Source organism: Hyalella azteca, unplaced genomic scaffold (assembly GCF_000764305.2).
Source record: "Hyalella azteca isolate HAZT.00-mixed unplaced genomic scaffold, Hazt_2.0.2 contig16636, whole genome shotgun sequence".
In the NCBI taxonomy this organism is placed as follows: domain Eukaryota; kingdom Metazoa; phylum Arthropoda; class Malacostraca; order Amphipoda; family Hyalellidae; genus Hyalella; species Hyalella azteca.
In genome coordinates this window covers 103637-124802 of record NW_025946451.1, presented here as the reverse complement: position 1 = coordinate 124802, position 21166 = coordinate 103637, and the positions used below count along the sequence as shown (strand labels likewise).

At 35.4% G+C, this 21166-nt stretch overlaps 1 protein-coding gene across 1 annotated transcript in view; it reads right to left on the bottom strand.

Annotated features, from left to right (window-relative positions):
* The window catches only part of LOC108672144 (gamma-aminobutyric acid receptor subunit theta), a gene marked incomplete at its 3' end in the record, with an annotated part of 61045 nt that overhangs the window by 13661 nt on the left and 26218 nt on the right, over positions 1–21166 (bottom strand). The window contains 6 exon segments of the mRNA XM_047884964.1: positions 348–563; positions 3971–3977; positions 6304–6540; positions 7523–7567; positions 10305–10330; positions 11004–11206. Of these exon segments, the coding sequence (XP_047740920.1) occupies positions 348–563; positions 3971–3977; positions 6304–6540; positions 7523–7567; positions 10305–10330; positions 11004–11206 (734 nt within the window).

Below are 21166 nucleotides of genomic sequence, written 5' to 3'. Positions count from 1 at the left end.
GTTTATGCTAAGCTGGAGGCACTAAATTGAATGCACAAAGATTATCAGCGAAGCGTAAGCTAAAAAGGACGCCAGGAGTTCTGTTCCCAAGACAGATGAACGGAACATAGAATTTTTTAGGCATTAAAATTGCTTATGTTTTGTAAATTAGAAAAACTTAAATGGTATGGAAAGTTTCTGGCAAAAAAAGCGTTTCAAAAGGTATTAAAATTTTCAATTGTTGTGTTTTCCGTCACGGTATGATTTACGAGAGTAAAAATTAACCAAAAAATCCCATTTCTCCAAAGTCTACAACAGATATTAGTATCATAGAAGAACATGAATAACAAATGCATAAAAACTCTCACCAATTTGTGAGGCTTCTTGGCAGGTGGTGGCTACAATGTCTTGCATTTGGAACTGAGGCATGCGCAGGTCTTTGTGCATCTTAATGGGCTCCTTGGTGAGCTTCCACTGCAACACAAGCTCTTGCATCGTCTTTGAAACTGAAACAAAATATTATCATCATTGAAAATAGCACCTCACATCGTTTGTAAAAATGAAACAGATTATTTTCATCATTCCTTCCCCCAACACACTCTTTGAAACTGAAATAAAATATTTTTCATAATTCCTTCCTCCAGCGACACTCCTTCATCTTCTTTGAAACTAAAACAAGATATTTTCATCATTCCTTCCCCCAGCAATCAATATATTATTATTTATGAATTATAAATCTGATATTTATGAATAATCCCAACCAGTCGCAATTAATTTTTGGTGTTGTATCCAACCGTTGCAGCGGGTAAAAAATAAGAAGTAGAACCGCGTTTGTTCAGGATAATTTACAGAAGCACTATTCACTGACAGCTGAGATGCACCGGGATATCTACAACAGCTCGTAAATAATATAAATTAACTGGAAAATCATGCACGAGAGGAAATAAACTGAAGAGCCATAATTTCCATGAATGTAACTGAGTCATCTTTTTACTTAACAAAACATTGGCATTACATCACAGGGTTTTCGAAGCACGTACTTTATGCTGGTGAATTTCGGACGATAACTCAAGAAAAAATATTTACTGTTTCTCAGGTTTTGTGTTGAACACTGGTGCTACACGATACAAATATATTCAATAAGTTATTAAAGAGTGATTAATAATTAATTTAATTTTATTATTGCCTACAATCCCTCAAATTAATTAAATTTTCTCAAATTATTTTTGAGATATGGCAATGAGCTAGCTTGAAATAGGATGATCTCAGACATGGCTTCTTCCAGCTAGTCTCGGTCAGATTAACAACCTTCAGTCTCGAGTCTGTTGTTCGCTGGGGACAACACACAATCATAGTCCTCGATCGTCTCGTAACTAAGTTTTAAACAAGAAATAAAATACCATGCATAAGGTAGTAATGAATAGATAATTCACTACTAAAAGGAAAAAATCATTCATTTTTTTATAGATATTTCACCACATTAAGAGATAAAATCATTAATATATTCGATCTTTTTTTTACGTACTTTGTGGATCAATCGAATGTTCAGCCTCACAACACGTGTTGAAAATTGCGAGCCTAAAAGGAGAGTAGAATGCCAATAGGATGTGCTTAAATCGAACATAAATTCGAATGCAGTTTAAAGTAGAAATTTTTTGTTAGGTTTAACCTTGTGATAGGAAAATATTTCTAAAAAGATATGAGCCTGATATGAAGTTCGATCATGTTGAAATTAATACTCTTTTGAAAATGTAATTAGTTGTCGTCAGTTTATATGCCAAAATCAACAGAGTTAAATATTCAAAAATGTATAAATAAGGTTAAAATCAACAAATAGTTGTTTTCTATCCCTTATACATTTTATATCATGCCCGAAAAATATTTTTTCACTGTTAATACGGAGAAAAAATCCAGTTCGGAAGATCCAAATCAGCATCCAAATCCTCTTTCGCGCATTTTATGTGATAATTATTTTTATTACCACAATAAACACAGGGACAATTTTTCTCTAAAAATTTATGAGCAACGAAGGTGTTACATAATATTTTTTTCCCATTTTCACTGAATGAATGCAAAAAACAAGCAAAAACATTAAAATCGCAGGGTGCGGTTTAGCGATTTTTCATCTTATGCATAGAGTGGTTGTTGAATTCATGCTGTTTTACATTCGCTACCGATGGAAAAATCACAATTATCTTTGTTTGTGAGTTAATTCAACTACCTAAGGTCATCTAAAGAATATTACTCAGCTGTTTTGCAAACTTCGGATCATTTCTACGGCTGACGCAGAAGCATCAAGAATTTATAGTAACGTTCTCGCAAAGATCCCTCATTTAATTTTTAATAATGTGATTAATTTCGCAAAAAATAGACAATGTGTACCTATTATTTACGCACATATTTTTGTAGATACTTCACTGACTTTGAAAGGAATTTTTTGAGAAGCCTTGTCGAGAAAATATGTAAAATCTTTATTACATATTTTATCGGAACCTAAGAGACATAATTACGTTTAGGTACGGCCTAGCCAGTTAACCTTCTCTACTCGAATATTATATTTCCTACGATTTATTTCGAGTGTCTAACTCATAGACATAAATTTAAAGTCTTGTTGCCACAACATTTATCGTTAACTGCATGGAAAATTGCCTCATTTCCAACTGGAATCTTCTGCCCATGCTTGTAGGGAAACACAATTTGTCGCTCCATATGGACCATCCAAAGACTCCCCAAAGTCTGGAATTTTCCCCAAAAAACTGGACGAGTTCCGTGCTCTCGACAGTGGCTCGCATTTCTCTCATCAAGAAAGATGGTTTCTGAAGGCAATGTTGGGCGGCCACCAGAGGGCTCTGGCGTCGTCTCAGTAACTGTGTCAGAGACACTGTAACTTGTTGGTAAAAGCTGGACTGATCTTTTAACCTCTTCGGAGCACAGAGAATCACTTACAGTCTTAGAAACATTCGCAGTTGTGTATGTAAAAATTAAAACATGTAAATACTATACAGTATACTATGTTTAGTTAAAGCATCGCATGAACTAAACATCGTTACTTTTTACTGTGCACTGTAACTGATCTGTGCATCGTTACTTTTTAAGTGCACTGTAACTGATCTGGCTTCATATGAAAAATAACGCAAAAAACTTATTATAACATAAGAGTGCCGCGATTATGAGACGAAAAGACTCCGGAGAGCTGAAATTCGCAGGGACAAAATGATACTAGTCGAAAAAATACACGCACAAATTTTCTATATTTCAGATATTGCAGAACTTTAACGTGAAATGGTAAAAACAAAAAATTACGCAATCGTAAAATCACCCCGAAAATTAACATTTTTTTAATCGCTTTTCTAGCACAATATTCTAACATGAATTGAAAGCTTACAAAATTCAGCTTTCTCTCGACGTTTGAAGTTCCCCCCGTTGCGCAAACTCAGGCTCAGGCCTCAACAGAAATTCAATTAAAACTTGGAAATGGGCTAGATATTCATCCCAAACGTGCAAGGCTCCCAAAATATTATTTATATGTGTTTTGGAAACTTAAAAATATATACATTTAAGATTTATTCTTCACCCCCACATGATTATTAAAATGCTCACAACCAGTCCGTTTTTTGTATAAACAAACAATAAATCCTCCACCAAACAACCACTGCAGTATCAACCATCGGAATGACTCAATTCTTTCAATTTGTAGATATTTAATGTCAACAGTTACGGCCAGTATTTCTACGGAAAAAATCATTCATGTCATTGCGTCTCATCAAAAAGCATCTACCGAGAAGCAATTTCATGACTTCTGCCGGCGTATTCTGCTTGTCCAGTCTCCACTCCGAGTCACTTTTCTAGATACTATTTACGGTAGCTCTCTCATTCTATGAGAAATAAGGACCAAAACCCAACGAACAAACTAAATCTAAAAATGCTGTTCAATCTGGTCAAGGGTGTACATTACATCCGGTAAGGCTGGCAAAGGCATGTTCCATCAAACCGGCAAACTTCTGAATTATACATAGATTGTATATTTTAAATGTAACTTATTAACAATTTTTTATTATTCATTACAGTATTAAAATTTTCCAAATAAATATCAATATTTTAAAGTTAAATAGCATAATGAGCTGCTCACATTTAAAAAAAATCTTCGTTCACTGATGCTCTACAAAAGCTGATTCTGCTATCATTCAAATTACTTGACCATATCTGCATGTGCTACCTTCACAAGTGGTTCCGCAAGTTTTTCACATTTAGTTTAGGTACTTTGAGCGTTATCAGCTTCAAGTAGCATACGTGCTCAGCATCTGCACGACCCCACAAAATAGACAAACTTCCCAGCGCCTGTTCACCACCGCCATCGTTACACGATTTTGAATTTAAGCAAAATAAGCCTTACATATAAATTTCAGAGTCGCACTCACGCTCAGTTTGCCTCTGCTATTGTTGTCTAATTGTGAATCTAGGCAGGATTACACGCATAGCCAAATATGAGAAAATCCCCAGCGGCGGTTAGGAAACATCATTATCACCTCAGTGTTACTTGAGGAATGATAATAACTGTTTAATAATATTAGCATTAAATCAAGTGAGGCAAAGGAGGTTGGCTAAGCACTCTGGCTGGAATGTACAATTAACGCCATCATAATTAATTCTAAATGTTGCTGTGCGCTTGCAGCCATTTTCAGCACATTTTCGCACGCTTAATTATTCACTTCAAAATTCTCTAAATTTTTTATAAAGCCGTTTTGAACATCCAGATAAGATCCGACAGTGAAAATAAAAAAATATAACTCAGTACTCACTGCAGTGAGTAACAGAGAGCCCATTTTCTCGTCGACGAAAACTTGAGGTCACGGACGGACGGACAGACGGACAGACAGACAGACAAACGGACATGGCGAGCACAATATAGAGCATCATTTCCATAAATGAGAAAATGCGCTAAAAATTAGTTAGACAATATCAGTATTGAATTTTATGAGCAGTTACGGCTGTTGGTGTTCTGGCAATATTGATTTAGATCTCCAGATTCCTTTGATTTAGCAGAAACATGGTGAAATTTTCTCGAGCAAGCAGTGACTACAAACATTATTGTACGCTGCAGCACAGACCGAGTTATGGCGTTATGAAACACAGTGTCAAATTGCTCTTGATGAACTACTCCATTACAATCGCTGTGAGGAAATCTGCTAATACCTTATTCTTAAAGATGAAAAATTAATGAATTGAAAAATAGATAATTTTATTATTACGGAAACATGTACGCTAGTCAGACAAACAATCGCAAGTTCAGCATATACGTAATCATCATTGAATATGATGAAGACTTTAAAATCTAAGACATTTTAGGTATCTAAAACATTTAATTTTGTGGAAAAGTAGTGTCCTAAGCCATTTAATTACACACTATGTTCAAATAATTGTTATTTTCCTTCATCGGCCCTATATTTATCAATCATTCCACTCGTGGACGATATAGTTGATTGGTTAGTGACACACCTTGCTCTTGTTGCAGTACTAACGCGTAATGGCATGCAGAATCCTCCGTATATTGTATAATGACAATATTCTAGTCTGCTGCTGTTGTCAAGTTTATTATTCATTAGTTTTCTGATAAATATTTCATTTTCCTTCGACTACGCAAGAAGCAGCAGGCTTGAGGTATTGTGCGTATACGTTTCAGCATCTTATCCTAACCTCCCGTCCAATTTCAGTTAAGCGCTCTCGTGACGGTTAGATATAAAGCTCTCCTAAACAATAAGATTATCAAACGGTCCGTTTGATACTCGTCCAGGTTCATACTCGTCAAGGTTCGTTTGATACTCCAACCGGACGCCCCAGAATTCCCATGATTCAGAAAGAGGTCTGGTTGGCTAAGAGAAAAAGCCGAAAATTGGTGCCTAATTCTAAATTAAGCGAGTCAACGTCAGCCTTGAACTAAAATTCAAATAGCTATAAATTTTAATATGGAGGTGTTTATGCTCAATTTTTCAAAATAAATGTAATAAAGTGATAATGCATGAATCTTAAATCGTATATTTTAGCAGCCCTTGTCGGGGTTTAGTGCATCGAACAGCATCTCCAGACATGCACTAACTTCATTTGGAACGTAAGATGCTCTAGACGCGTGTATATATTCAAAAACATATACTTTCTACGAAATTCTGTCCTGATTTCTTTGCTGATTAAATAGAGATTTTGCAAGCATTGGTCTTTCGGAAGGTAGTGAGCGTGAAATCAAACATTTTTAAATAACTTTGCCTAATAGAAATGATTTGCAGTAGGTAGCTAATTAGGTTATTCCTAGACCGCATGTCATCAATAAACTTCAATACGTCACCTGAGCATGTAGAGAATCTCGCCGTGCGGGTTGATCCTGACGAGCACGTTAGGCACGGTCACGAACTGAAAATCAGCATCTTTAGCGTTGGGGAAATACACTTCAGGCTTCCAGATCGCCTTCACCAAGTTTGGGTCGTTCAAGTCCAGCGGCTGGACGAGATCTTCGTGCTTCAGTCGAGCATCGTACCACGTCTGCCGCAGGTACAAGTCCACTTGGTAGTCCTGAAGAGAATGATGGAAAGTATATCAAACCATTGAAATTCGATAGAGTGAAAAAGATGGAATCATATTGAACAAGTTTGAGAATTTGAGTCCAAATATAATTTCATCCAAAAACTTGAAAATAACAACGAAAGTCGTTAATAACTAGATTTTTTAAAGTTTATGAATCTTTTCGAAAGAAAGAAGTCATTTGTTCAAAAATTCTCATTAAAACGTCGAAGCTATTTTTCTTGCTGTACTGCAACGGACGCAAAATGTTTCGACACACAATTTCTTTACGAGGCTGACATTTCCAGCAGCAATATGACGTGTTCATGACGTGTTCATGACGTGTTCATGACGTGTTCATGACGTTTTCAGGACGTGTTCATGACGTGTTCATGACGTGTTCACGACGTGTTCATGACGTGCTCATGACCCGTTTTCGATCGGCCTTTTAAGTTTCGTCTTAAATTCGAAAAATTCAACATTTTGAAGGATACTTTACCCTCAGAAAATTTATTTGCCAACCACAATCCAATGATATATATTTATCTCAGGTATTCGGTCATCGTTGAACTCACGTTTTAAGATAGAAATTCAGCTATTTAAACATTGCCAATGTAGTTTTTTTGCCAAGTCGTTTATAACGTTCGCAACTGTCATTTCTTCCATTATTCAACACCCTTAATTCATTTCAACAGTGAATACCAATTTTCCTTCAGTGTCTTGCACCCAGGCTCTAACTTCTGTACCGAAACTCACGTTCCTCAGATAGGACCGCTCGAAAATTACTACCGTCTGCTGCCCGACGCCATCGACGGGGCTTAATTGGTTGAATTGGAGCAAGCAAGGTTTATACGTTGCGTTACGTACAATAAGTTATTGGTTTACCGACCACTTACTGTATGTTGCTCGTTAACATGCAATTGGACCTGTTTTGACCTCATACTTCTACCCTTTATCTACTAACGAGGACTATAGTTACAATTATTTTACATACAAAAGCATTGGCGACAATATCCGAACCATAAGACAATTCCCAAAGCTTTCAACGTTAAGGTTGACTTAAGTCAGAAGGCACTACTGTCATGTTAATTTGAATAATACTTGACAGTGTTATCGATTAATTTAATGATTAATAAAATTGCATTCAAAGTCAGTAGCGTTGGTCTGCCTTCTAAGGCTAGGCAATTAGCAGCTGCTGAATAGACGTGGAGTTGTTGGAGAGGCTGCCGAACTTCTAAGCGTGGAGAGGCTGCCGAACTTCTAAGCAAGTCCTGCGCCTGTAGCATTTAATTTAATTCATCTTGTAATCTGAAGATATGTTTATTCACAAAGATATGTTTATTTGTAAACTAGCAACCAAGTTCAAGATTTTCGGAATCGTGGAATTTAAAATAATTTTTTTCGCATTTCGCATAAAGTTAAACTTACTTTCAAATACTTTGGCAGCTTACAACTTGAATTTTCTCCTTTATATAGAGATTATATTCTAGGTTGATTTCTTTAGAAACGTTCTCATTGTAAGAAATAAATTGTTCATAACTGGTGTCAATGCAAATTTTACAAGGCCTTGCGTATTCAAATTAAACGTATCATATTAAAATCGAATTATGTCGCTTGCAAAGAAAATTCATCAATATGATTAAATCGAGATTATTTCGTTCGATTGTCTTCCTACTTTCTAAATAACATCTCTCAGGAGATCGGAATCATCCAAGCAATACTTAGTTCACTTGCAAACAAAATTAATTTCAAACAAAATGAAGTCCTCATAGCATCATTTCATTTCAATGGGAATTACAATTTAGGGAAGGTCACTCATATTAAACTTCATATGCACACTAAACTGCTCATAAATATCTAGAATATGTGAAATTAAAGGCTTTCAATTAAAAAAAGGAAATTATTGAATTTTGCTTCAATTGGAAATCAAAAAACAAAGAAAGCGTTGAAACTTTTATTGTGGTTCCGCAAAGAGAATTGGTTCGCAGAACGAAGCCAGGAGGAAACGAGAAGCACAAAGCGCGATGAGGAACTCGTGCACTGTAGTAAAATACGTACGCACATAAGTACAAGTTCGAACATTAGAAGTCTAGAACACAATATTTGATTTAAATAGAACGAGTCACTGTTTCAGGTGAATATGTCTCTCTCTCCAATTCTCACCAAATATTGCCAGTAGCAACAGAACTTCTAAGCAAGTAGTTCAGCTTAAAAAAACAGAAACGGCAGAGTCGAAGACTAAGTAGAGGCGGTTAGGTGGATTCTAATCTGAATAAGACAGAAAACAAACGTAAGACTAACATTAATGGATTCAAAGTTATAACGCAATGGATTTCAGTATGGTTTCAGTAAATTCAGAATAATGATAACAGTTTCAAATAATCAAAATGACAAACCTATTTGTTTCCGTTGAGGAACCCTAGACAAGAGTTCTCATGAAGAGAACTATTAGGAAGAAAATAGTGAAAACAGTAATAGGAGTGTTCGCTCGTACTTAAAGAGAGTAAAGCGCATGCAAGCATGCAGTTAATTCACAGCACTAGGCATGTGACATAATCGGTATACATGCACCGAAGCTCCAAGGAGCCAATAACCCCTACGGGTTCAAATTAAGCACTGGCGTAAAGCCGGTAAAGCAAGATCTTAAACGAGCGAAACACAGAAGTTCTAACATGCATTTAAATAGAACAAAATAAAATGAAAACACACTCGCACAAACTCAAATTAAGTAACAGATAAGCAAGAGTTAACAAAAGTAATAATACTATTTGAGCAAGAGGTCTTCACTCCGGTAAGGTTAAAGCAATAGTGATCAAGGTAGAGCTAACGAGAATCGACTTTGCCTCTTAACACGAGACAAACGATAAGCGTACCTGGGAAACAAATTAATTAGACAATAAATTTTAACAGAAATACCTGATAGCAGAATCTTCCCGAAAATTTCATAAACTTCTTCGACATTTTTTTTATTTTGTCCAAGTTTCCAGGTTTGCCTCATCTATGTTTTGTGGAGTCGCCTTCTTTCCCAACTAATAAACCTCTCACTTTTTAAAACAAATTTTCCAAAACCTCCTTCTTTCTCTGCTATCTTTCGTCAAGAAATAGATGTACCACTGATAAACTGAAACCGAGGTCACAAATTTCTCTCGCGATATGTTTGACAAATTTCAGAAGACTTTACTGCATGAAAACACCAAGAAGCCTGTCAGTAACAAAAGTGTCTTCTCCTCAGCGAGCGACAAACATTAGACAACTTGTATCCATTTGCTGTGATATTTTGCGCCACAAGTCGGTACAAGTGTGAACGACCTATTGGTCATATTCGCAGTCGTTTTTAACTTTTTCTTCTTATCTTAGAAGGAATGATGTATTGGATTGATAAATACAAATTAATTGCTTGTTTTTTAAGAAAGAGCCAAAAATTTTGTAGTTATGTCGTGCGCCCAGGAAATACTTTAAAATTGTCTACGTGATTGACTTTCTGTTAAATTTATTTATGTTGCCAAACGTACTAAGAATGTCATATATGCCATTAACGCCATCTAACTCATTCATGGGATCATTTGTGTTGATATCAATGAATTATTTCTCAGTTTACCCTAAATTTTTTGCTTGTGTTCATATATCAAGTATTGTTTATGTTAAGTTATATAATTAATTTTTTATGCGAAATTTCGGTAAAACTCTTTACTTTCTACAATTCATACATGAACAGTCAAGCATACAGACATACATGAACAGAAAGCAAGTTTTTCTGCTAATTTCGCAAAGATCACCTGGCAATTTGCAGTACTACATCCCGCTTACAAACAAGTCTAAAGAGTACCAGTGCAGAATGTTTCCAGTTTGGACTTCTGGAGGAAAGCTAAGCTAATTTTCCCGAAGTGTCACAGTATGGGAAAGAGTTGCAACAGTTGTCGTCCAGAAAATAAATTTTCTTCTCAGTTAGGTTACTGAGCCTGGGAAAAAATAAGACGATGCAAAGGCTTTCGGGAAGCGAAAGGAGAAAAGAAACTTTTGCTCACTATTTTCTTTTTTTTTTTCGTGAGAAATTTTCTGAGTTTTTAGTTCATATTGACACTTAAATGAAATTCGAGTGCCTTTACCGGTTATATTGTCAAACGTTGGAAATTACTCAACTCGTGTCAAGAATCCGCGGGTTTGCTCGTTGCTACTAAAATCTCAAATTTGTTGATGAACGCTTTAAAACGATTATTCGGGATATTTTTTTTTAATATTGGTTGTAACTTTATAATGGATTAATAATGATCGTTTGTCATTTCCTCAAATTTAATTTCGATGCTAGTGGGGTTTTAACTTCTATATGCAAAATATTCCTTACTCTTGACCTTCTTTTGAGGTAATTTAATCAGATACCGAAGCACCTTCTTGTTTTTCAAACCTTCAGTCAAACGCAGTTATCAGTAACTATAATAATTTACAAGCGGTATTAAAATCAAATATCATATACTCACTGAGATGGTTCGATGGAGTGGCCCGACGGTCATACTCCTTCAAAAGGCTGTCCAAGATCTGCAAGTGAGTCGACTTCCCGTTCTCTCGCTTGAGAACTGAAGGCTGTTGTTCTGAGGCTGTGTTGACCTTAGGCTGATTCGCGCTCTGACCAGCTGGACTGCTGGAGGTTGGGTCCAAGTCATCCTGCGTACTGGTGCAGTCTCTATTGAAAGCATGAACATAGATAAAAATTATTCGTAATAATATTAAATATCCTTTATAACTTTCTGCCTAAAAAAATTCAGTTCCACCAAAGTTTTTCGATAGGGGATAAAAAATTTAGAAATGGATGACAATTTGCGAATTATGCAAGTTGGGCAAATGAAACTGCTGCAACAGAACAAATAGGACTGGCATACATCTGTGATTAGCAAAATGTACAATTCCCATTTATCGTTCCTTGGCCCATTGCTGGTGTAACAGATTTTGGATAACAACGACGTTTAATCATTATTATTGACTTGATTATAATTTTTTTGCCTATAGAACAACATAAGGTGTTGAATATTTGCTATTGTTTGGGTACAAATATTTCTATTAAAATCGCGAATAAAGAATTGCGTTTTTGTTACTTCTGCATGGGCACGGCAAAGATTTACTCCATACAAATGTAGATAAAAATTCCTCATGATGAAGCAATCGAGAAGTTGGATATATGTGTGTCTGTAATGATCTTTCGTGTCGAGGTTAAATAAAGATCTCGAGTTAAAACAATTAATTTAATATTATTGAAAAGTGAACACTTAAATTAAGAAATCGAACAATAAACCTTGAAATCTGGACTTGAAATGCCTTGTCCATTCGCTATTTCTTCGGCTGATTGAGAACTTAAATTCTAAAAGGTCTCTAAAATACCACGAATTTCGGAGGAAATTTGTTTAAAGTCTTCAGAGTAGAGAAAAAAATTTAGGCCCATTACGCTAATCATCGGACGCGCATTTATTCCGCTACTTATTTTTGCAGGCTCCTGATGGCCAACGCTCAACCGTCGATAAAATTGGTAGAATTTTACCGTGGGAACATGAATTTTAATAGGGAGAGCTGTTTACTACATGCTAATGGACATTTAAATTGAGTACAAACGTGAAGAAAAAAATATAATTCAAATTGCAAAATGTTTCCTGCAAAATTTGCATGCAGGTGTGAGTACATTATTCACCCGTTCAATGAATAGATGTCGTTATGTATCTAAATCTGCTGCACAGCTACGCAAGAAAATTTTATGCTTTTTCTCGTGTATTAGGTTCAAGTTTCGTTTTTATAGAATAGATTTTGGAATTTTTAGTATATTCTGTAGGACACTTAACTTAAAAATCATTGAATTATCAAAAATATTCAGTAGCAGCTCCCGACTCTCACTCGCTCAGCCGGGTATGAAATCATCTACAAATTTCAACATGTCACAGTGCAATATCAGCTCCACATGCGCAGTGTAGAACCCTGCAAGTGGCAACACTGCTTCAAGGCTCCTGGGCAGATTCTATTGAAATAGAATCATTGCATGCGATATGGAGGTCGCGATCAAAGCGAATAGCGGAGATGCTTGCCTGCATGCATAACCGTGAGCTGCATAGCGCACGCTTACGTATGTATCGGAATAATACTGATTTCGTATGTAATTCAACATTAGATCTTGGTTATCGCTGCATAGTAGTATAATTTACTCAATGGTTTACTCAAAAAAGATTGAACAGTTAAAAGCTAAGTTTGAATTTTCATAGATCAACTGTGCAGACCAACTTTGCCTAAATGTATATTTGCCAAACTCGACTAAGATGGGCTTATTGTATTTTTTGTTTTGTTTTTGGCTGTTATCTGTACCCTTCTGTATCAAATAACTAGGATGCTTGAATACATTCACCCCTTTATTTTGTTTCAAGTCTTGGATCCATCCAAGTAGCAATTTAAGGTTACTCAATTTCATGATAAAAATCATAAATGAATAAATAATCTCAATAAATCTTTGCGTGCATGCAACTAATTTTTATCGATATGCGTTATTGATGAAGTAGTCATGTGGGTGCATAATTTTGGTTGCATTCTATCACCAAAAGGTTCATGGTAATTTGCATGAAATTGGTTTTAAGGGCCAAGATTTTTTTCTAGCTTCATTAGAAAAAAGTTTTTGCCCATGATATACAGTCAGATGGCCATAAATAATTCAAAAGATGAGAAAATCCTAAGAAAAATCATCATATTTTCACTAAAATACTGTTCTTCACGCTTCCCTTGCAACCAATTTAAATAATTTATTTCAATTATGCTTTAATTTGACCATAATTGCATGTTTCTAATTATTTCCTGTTATTTGTTTTATTAGTGAACATATATTTAAGAAAATTATTTAAGATAGGACACGATCATTTTTAAAAGAACAAAGTTTCATTTCCGGTAAATAACACAACAATACTAAAACGTCGGCTAGTGATATTGAATGAGGTTCAGATACAGATCAATATTGACAAATTTTCGAATAAAAAGTTAATGTAGTCAATTCTCTCTTATATTTAGATATCCCAATAATTAATCCGATAACATGCAGAAGGCAACATTTAAAATTGAATGAAATTTATTGCATATTATTGATATATGCCCTCAACGGGCAATTAAGCTTATTGTAAGCATTCTATTCTCATCTTTGTTACATATCTGCGAAAATAATTTTGTTCTTTATTAAATAATTTGCTCACTTGCAAAATTGTAATTTAATACAATATGCAATATAAATTGCATTATGTGGGCAGATGTAGCGTGCGATTGGTAATGGTTTAGCGTCCAGAATACCGTCACAGAGTTCCTTTCTCGAATAAAAATGTCTCCTGTGAGGTCCTCAAAGCGGTTTAGAAATGTAGACCGGAAGATCTCCACGACCTCCTTGGAGTGATAATTAAGGGCAATCTTGATCCGACAGATCAGACCCGCGGTCCTTTCCAACCTGGTACGATTAATGGCCTTTTCGGTTGGGCCTTTCATACATTTATGTGCCTAGGAATTTGTTATTAAGAATATGATGAATATATCAAAATCAGTATATACGTCGTCCTATGTAATGCTCAAATGAGTAGGTTCAAAATAAGACACATGTAGTTCAGTGGGAAATCAACGTGGTAATGACATTTACCTTACAGATTATATGACGCTGACATGATGCCAAATCATGAAGTTCATGAATTGAACTTCATGAAACATACATGAATTTTCACTTCATGAAAAATTCATGAAACATGCATGAATTTCCACTCATGAATTTCTACTCCTCTGCACTTTTTTCATCATTTTCTCACTATGCATTGATTCTGTGATATGCCTTCAGAGAACAGCTCCTATAAACCAACGAAGCAATTTGCCTACAAAGTTCTCGGTGTTTGGTGAGAAATCCGGGCGGCTCTTTTACAGTCTGCACGGTGGAAAAACTTCTCGGGAATGTCAAGCATTTCTTGGATCTTGCTGCTGCCGATCTCGATTTATATGCATCAACATAAGCCTTCAACGCTGAAAACGATATGTGAATTTAATCTCAGAAATACAGCTGAAATCAGATGGATTCCTGATGTATCGTGTTGAATTGCGTTGAAGTTTCAGCGGGACAGCCTTCTGTATATTCCTATCCAGTCATAGGTCTCGAAGAGCAGAAGCCTGCTATTCCAAACAGCCCATCCATTACGCATTCAGTATGATTTATGAAATTAAATGTCCCAGCTAAAAAAATGTGGCTACAACTAAAACCTATAAACCGTCAATATAGCTCTTCAGTGACCGTCAAATTCAGTAAAGTGATTGAGTCTTGCCTGGTTTTTTTAATAAATTCATTTATTCATTTATTCCTTGAGTTTCGTTGCTGATGCAGGGCTAAATTTTACCTCGGTTAGAAGTCCCAATAAACTGAATAATTACGATGCAGTAAAAGTTTAATCGTCGTAAGTACGCATCGCATATATATTAATATTGTGAACCCAACTTTGTCAACAACTGTTGCTCAATGCCTATTATTTTAAGAAACACGCACAAATTGAGGATATTCTTAATTGATTGAGTTTGATTTGTATAAATCACTCGACAATATTCCTAAAATGAAAAAAAAAATTGTTTACCATCGGCTGAGGCAAAATACGGCTTAATATTGTTTTTACTACCATTCGAGCTCCTTTTAAGAACAAGGTTATTATTGAAAGATCTATTTTTCCGCCCGATTACATCTTCATCATCAATTCTATGTGTTGTATTAAATTTAAATATATTATTTTTTTTTAATTTCGATGCATACATTTTTTTGTAAATTTGACACTCAGCATGAAATATTGGTCATGAATCCCAATCATTCGCTATTTCTTCTGTTGAAGAGAAAATAAAACAGTCAAAAATCCTTTATAGTCCAGGAAACGAGCGGAGCAGCAGTTCATCATACGGTCTGGAAAATATGTCGGATAAGCGATTTTTATTGACCAACCTATCCCAAGATTTTTGGCCTGTCGAGCTGTGCGAAGACGAGCATCATCGTGATGGATGCTCGCATCATCTCTGTTGATCACTAATTAGGATCTCATGTGGTTGTTTTTTAAACAACGATGTTTTTCTCAGTCGATAACAACAACCTTTGTCATATCGTTCTTGTACATATTGTAATTGACAATGCGAATTTACTCTCTACTTTCAATCTATTGGACTGAAACTTATTTCCAAAATTTTCGTATAACGCACGTTTTCTATCCGAAACCTTTTCAGTTCATGATAAATAACAAACTCATCATTTATCAAACCCATCATGTAGCCTGAATCTTCCGGTTAAATAGTAGATAATAAATTATTCACACATTCAGCAGCGATGAGCTTGCATGGACCAGACTACGCCATTCAGACAGGCTCTCTTATCCAGTGATTGATCCCATGTGTGCATGATCTATCGGAGTCTGGTGTTCGACTTGACCAGATTTTTGCACCACAGTCTCGTCTTAGTCCAAGATTATGACGCATGGCACTATAGACAAGCTTCACTATCGTAGACTTATGACACTGAAAAAAGCGATTTTAACGTATAATACGTTTTATGGCACATGTATTTGCCTTTTTAATTCTTTAGTCTACCCATTCGTGCATTTAAGTCCATATTTCCAATTTCTTAGCTGTACCATCACAAGCGGAAGTGGCCGCACACATTTTATTTATGTCAGAAAATGATAATAAATTAGGAAAATCAGAATAATTTGTTTAATGAAAATGAACCAGTTTTGATCTCAAAAAAATTAGGCAGTGTATATAAACGAATTTAAACTCAAAATTGATTGCTTTCACCATTTTTATAGCCTGTATAGGTATGCTGTTTAATTTGTTATCGTCGCCACAAACACAAAAATTATAATTTCCTCGTTTTCCAAAAAAATTGGGAGGTTATATATTAGGTATAATTTTTCATCTACATTAATTAGAATATTAATTCATTACCTGGAGTTGATATTTTGTCGAGCACTATCACGTTTTGATATATTAATATCCATGTATCGAACGAGTCATTAAACACAATCTTTCCAAAAATGACCCTAGGATCAGAGACATAAGTTGAAAATATTTCGCCAATTCACATTTGCAATCAAACTTATTCAGGACGTCTCGGATTCTATAACTTCTTTTCCTTATACAAGATTTTTATTACCGAAATATATGATAATATTGCGCCTGTGACCATTGGTAAGTTATGGATCTTCATAACAATATCCGGGACACCAGTCTAGGATCTTCTGACGTCGGATTTTATAATTACTCATACCGCACGAAATATTTATTATCCGGGCGCTATTAAGCTTGTTATTTGAACGTGACCATTATTGTCTTTATTTTTTGGATCAACCGAAGATTTTGCGTCAATATGAACGTCACATTGAACGATTCAGTTTAAACTTTAACGCGTTTTTCCGCCCAACTTAATTTTAATTCCCCCATTGCATATTTGTGTGTTATATGCACATAATTTATTGTAGTAATTTCAATTTGGCTTCTAACATAATTTCAAGCAAACTCATCCCAGACGCCAAAATTCTGTTGCTCATGCGGTAATTTCGTCGCTTTTTTAGAGCATTTTCTCATTTATGGAAAAAAGGCACTTATGTGCTCGTAATGTCCGTCTGTCCGTCCGTCGGTCCGTCCGTCCGTCTGTCTGTCCGTCCGTGACTTCATGTTTTCGTCGACGAGAAAATGCGCTCTCTGTCACTCACTGCAGTGAGTACTGAGTTATAATTTCTTAAGCATTCCCCGTTAGACTCTGGATGATCCACAACAATATTCATCACCACTTAAATTTTTTTTAATTCGTGCTTCAATATTATTACAAGCCGTCATTTCGAATTTTATAATTTTTTTCGAATTTAGGGTTTTTTTTCACACTGTAAGTGTTCATAGAATTAATTTCAAAACGAATTTAAATTCATTCCTATTTGTCCAAACTTTTTCATATTTCAACGCGATATTTTTACATACTGTTCATTCAAATCACATTAGATAATTTTGGGTGTTGGGAATTCTGAATCCCATGCCAACAAAACTAACGATATGAAGATTATTTATCGGCAAACATGTAACTGAAAAGCATACAATATTAAATACTAGACGATTAGGCAATCAAATTTCAGGTGCGGATATTCAATCAAGATGTGGCACTGTTCTAGAGATATTTTCAACGCTATTAAAATTTTGCCACTTTGCAATTTTGAGTGATGAGGAGCATGAATATATTGATTCAGTGCAACCAACTGTAGAAAAAATCAATACTTCATCTAAGTATCTAAAAAATAGCTCACAGTTTTAAAACCCCAAATTTACCTATTTTACGACCTTAATTAGATATTTAAATAGCCATCCTACATCAAAATTAAACGTGGGTGAGCAGTTTTGCAAGTTACCGCTATAAATGCAAAAAATGCCCAGACCTTCACTTTCATCAGAATTTTGGCCCCACGAGATATTTGCCTACAACAAACAAGAAAATGTCGGCGCCTGTTGGTTGCTACTTTTTGTTGAATTACCAGATTATGCAAGACTCAAGCTTCATATTCCCGAATTGCTAAAGCCGCGATGTAGAGTAAACGAGATAATTATTTGCTGGCATTGAAAGTCAAACGTTGCTTAAAAATTTCATCACATGTAATATTATCACTGCTCAAAAACAATAATTTGTATAAAGTCTTTATAAAGTCTTTCGATAAATGTACTGATGAACTCTTTGCATCATAGCTGGACTGTCAATTTGAAGATATCCAAGCTTGTAATTTATTTAGGTCTTCGAAGTAATTACAGCTAGGATTACAAGTCGAAATAATATGCTTCTTTAAATTTCAGGAACTTTTAAAATAGATTAGCTGTCAACCTTCAAATTTTTAGAGCATGTGTCAGTTTTCACGGGACTCGTCATTTAAATTCCTTGAATTGTGTTCCCAACTCACAAAAAATTACTTATTATAAATTAATTATTACATTATACTATTGTTAATAGTAAAGTTCAATGGTTTGAAAATAAAACCATTACTTGCATTAAGAAAATCAATTGGACAGAAGGAAAATAGTAAAAACAAAATAATAATTGAGTTTATACAAGCAACAATAGAGATCAAGTCCGATAAACAACAGTCAACAGTTCACTTTGGGAAAAAGTTATGTATAACTTCTGTTGGTACTATGGATAATGCTGAGTATATTTAGGAGGATGGCGTTTGGATTTTATTCTAGTTATAAAATCCGAGAGCGAAAAATTATGCCGAGTGTTATTTCTCTCTCCTAATTTCTAGCAAGAAAATATACAGGCTTTGATGCCTGTGAAATCACGGCCATTAGTGCGAATATATTAGAGAGAATGCTGCACAAAATTATATCGTGAACATTAAAAACGTTTATTGCCTTGAATGAAAGGTGTGACGAACTAATCTTGAATAATAGCTAATTGATCGCGTCACCTCATAGTTCGGATGGTCTAATTGTCACGTCCACCAATGACCGGAAATTAAATTCAACTTCCCTATTGGTTTTATCAGCAAGAGCTTGGACTGAGCGGATAGTTACTCGAACAGACTTTCTTAAATTTATTTATTAAAGATAAACGGCAAATCGAAATTAAACAAATCAAACAGGTGCGGCATAGGAATTAAACGAACTAACAAATTAAATGCGGAGGAAGTTAAAGTGCGATGAGAGCAAAATGCGAGGAGCGAGCTGGAGCATTGAGATCCGAGAATAACGCACGATCCTACAACAGAAAACAGAAAGTAAATATCTACGCATGACAAGTCATATATACATAAAAATCACTATATTCCATCAAGTATTTCAAGCTAGATTTCACCACTATAGCACACAACTCACCCTGGCGTCTGAGTCAAATTCCTATAAGAGAGGAACCAGGACGCAAGTCGGGATCGGCATAGTATCTGACGGCTATACTGAACCTAACACCGACGTCAGAGTCGGTCCTACTTAGACTTCATAGTCTGACATACAGTAGTGGGAAATTTGCAGCAACACTTCATTACAAAAGGATAAGTAACAAATTTAGTTAGCAAGAAAAAATATCCTTATGTAACTGATTGAGAGCAGGGAGATTTTTTAATTTATGCATCGAACAGGACTAAATTTAAATCATAATCACATGGAAAACACAAATGAATTTTCCCTTATGCAAGGAAGAATGTCCGTACTTCCAATAATATTTTTTTTGTATACGAAGACGGGAATTTCGGCACATATAACCGAATTACAACTAACTCAAATCGGATCAGGTCATCATTTGCAGCGTAGCAAAGAACAAATAAAACGTTTTGTTTGCATTTGTACGCATATTGAAGTACTATCATCTATTGCATCAATACCGAAATAAACTATAGATAAAAATTATGTTAAATATAGCTGCGTAAAGGAGAACCAGGATGCAATATGACTATTCGTAACAATAAATAATACGCATTAGTTTTTGCATAGTCAGGAAACATTCTTCAGGATGAAATGTGTATTTAAAATTTCGCTCCTAGCATGTTAGCTAGAGGCCACAATAACGTAAATAACTCACACCGACTGTAATACGGCAACGCTGCACGTAGGGTCACAAAGTACGGCCGTTTAAAACAAATGTCGAGTCAGCAGAATATTTCCTATGAGAAGAATGAGTTAGCCACCAATCCATTGCAGCTCTCCAATAAATGTCGCCCAGAACCAGGATTTATGGCCAATTGTCACGTAAATGAATAGGTTTACCCTCGCTCTATTTACGAGCTTGAGTGAGTGCTTAACTGGAGCTTAAATTTGAAGTGATTTATTTTTACTTAGAAATGTTTGGAGAAACATTATCTATTCCAGTATTTTGCTCATCTCCAATTTTTTGTGCGAATCACACCGCTATGTAATAATAATAGAGAAAAATATTTTCTAAAGAGTATCAGTGAAAGAAGTGAACTAACTGTGCGCCCTGATTGACTGCCAGTAAATGGATCTAACCTGACATTGATCGAAATGAATGAGGAACAGAACAGCACTGAACTGACACGAACATCGATCATTTGGACCTCAAGGGGCAAACAAAGGTTTACACGAGCGGCATCGAAATTGAGACGCATCGGTGCTTTACGAACAAATGCGACTTCCAAAAATGCATGGTTGTGTCAATAACTGGCCCATTGAAATTTGCAGAACAACAAAGCGTATTGTGCTGGAATAAATCCCAGCATTGGCATTATTATTAGTTTTACTTTTAATATTTTTTAGTATCCGCGTATACACGAACAGGCGCGTTCCGGGTTATTAGAAATTTTGGCGGTTAGAGAAGCGTCGATCCCTGTTGCTGGGATAAACAACGGTGTGACACGTAGAAAAGTCAAAAATAGTGAGTAATTTTATCGTGACTAATTTTGTTCATGTTGTAGAAGTGTACTAATAGCAACTGTCTGCAATACGACTCTGTGAAATCGTTTCTACCAAACAATAATTTGATAGAATCCTCCTGGCCAGTAGCTTAACTTGTCCTATGCGGTATTACTTAGCATATGCGACCTGTATTTTATAAGAATTCTGGTATCAAGTGTGTCTCAGATAACATGAATATAAGTTAGTCACTTTCTGATAACTATTGAATCATTTTCATGTGCAATTTTGC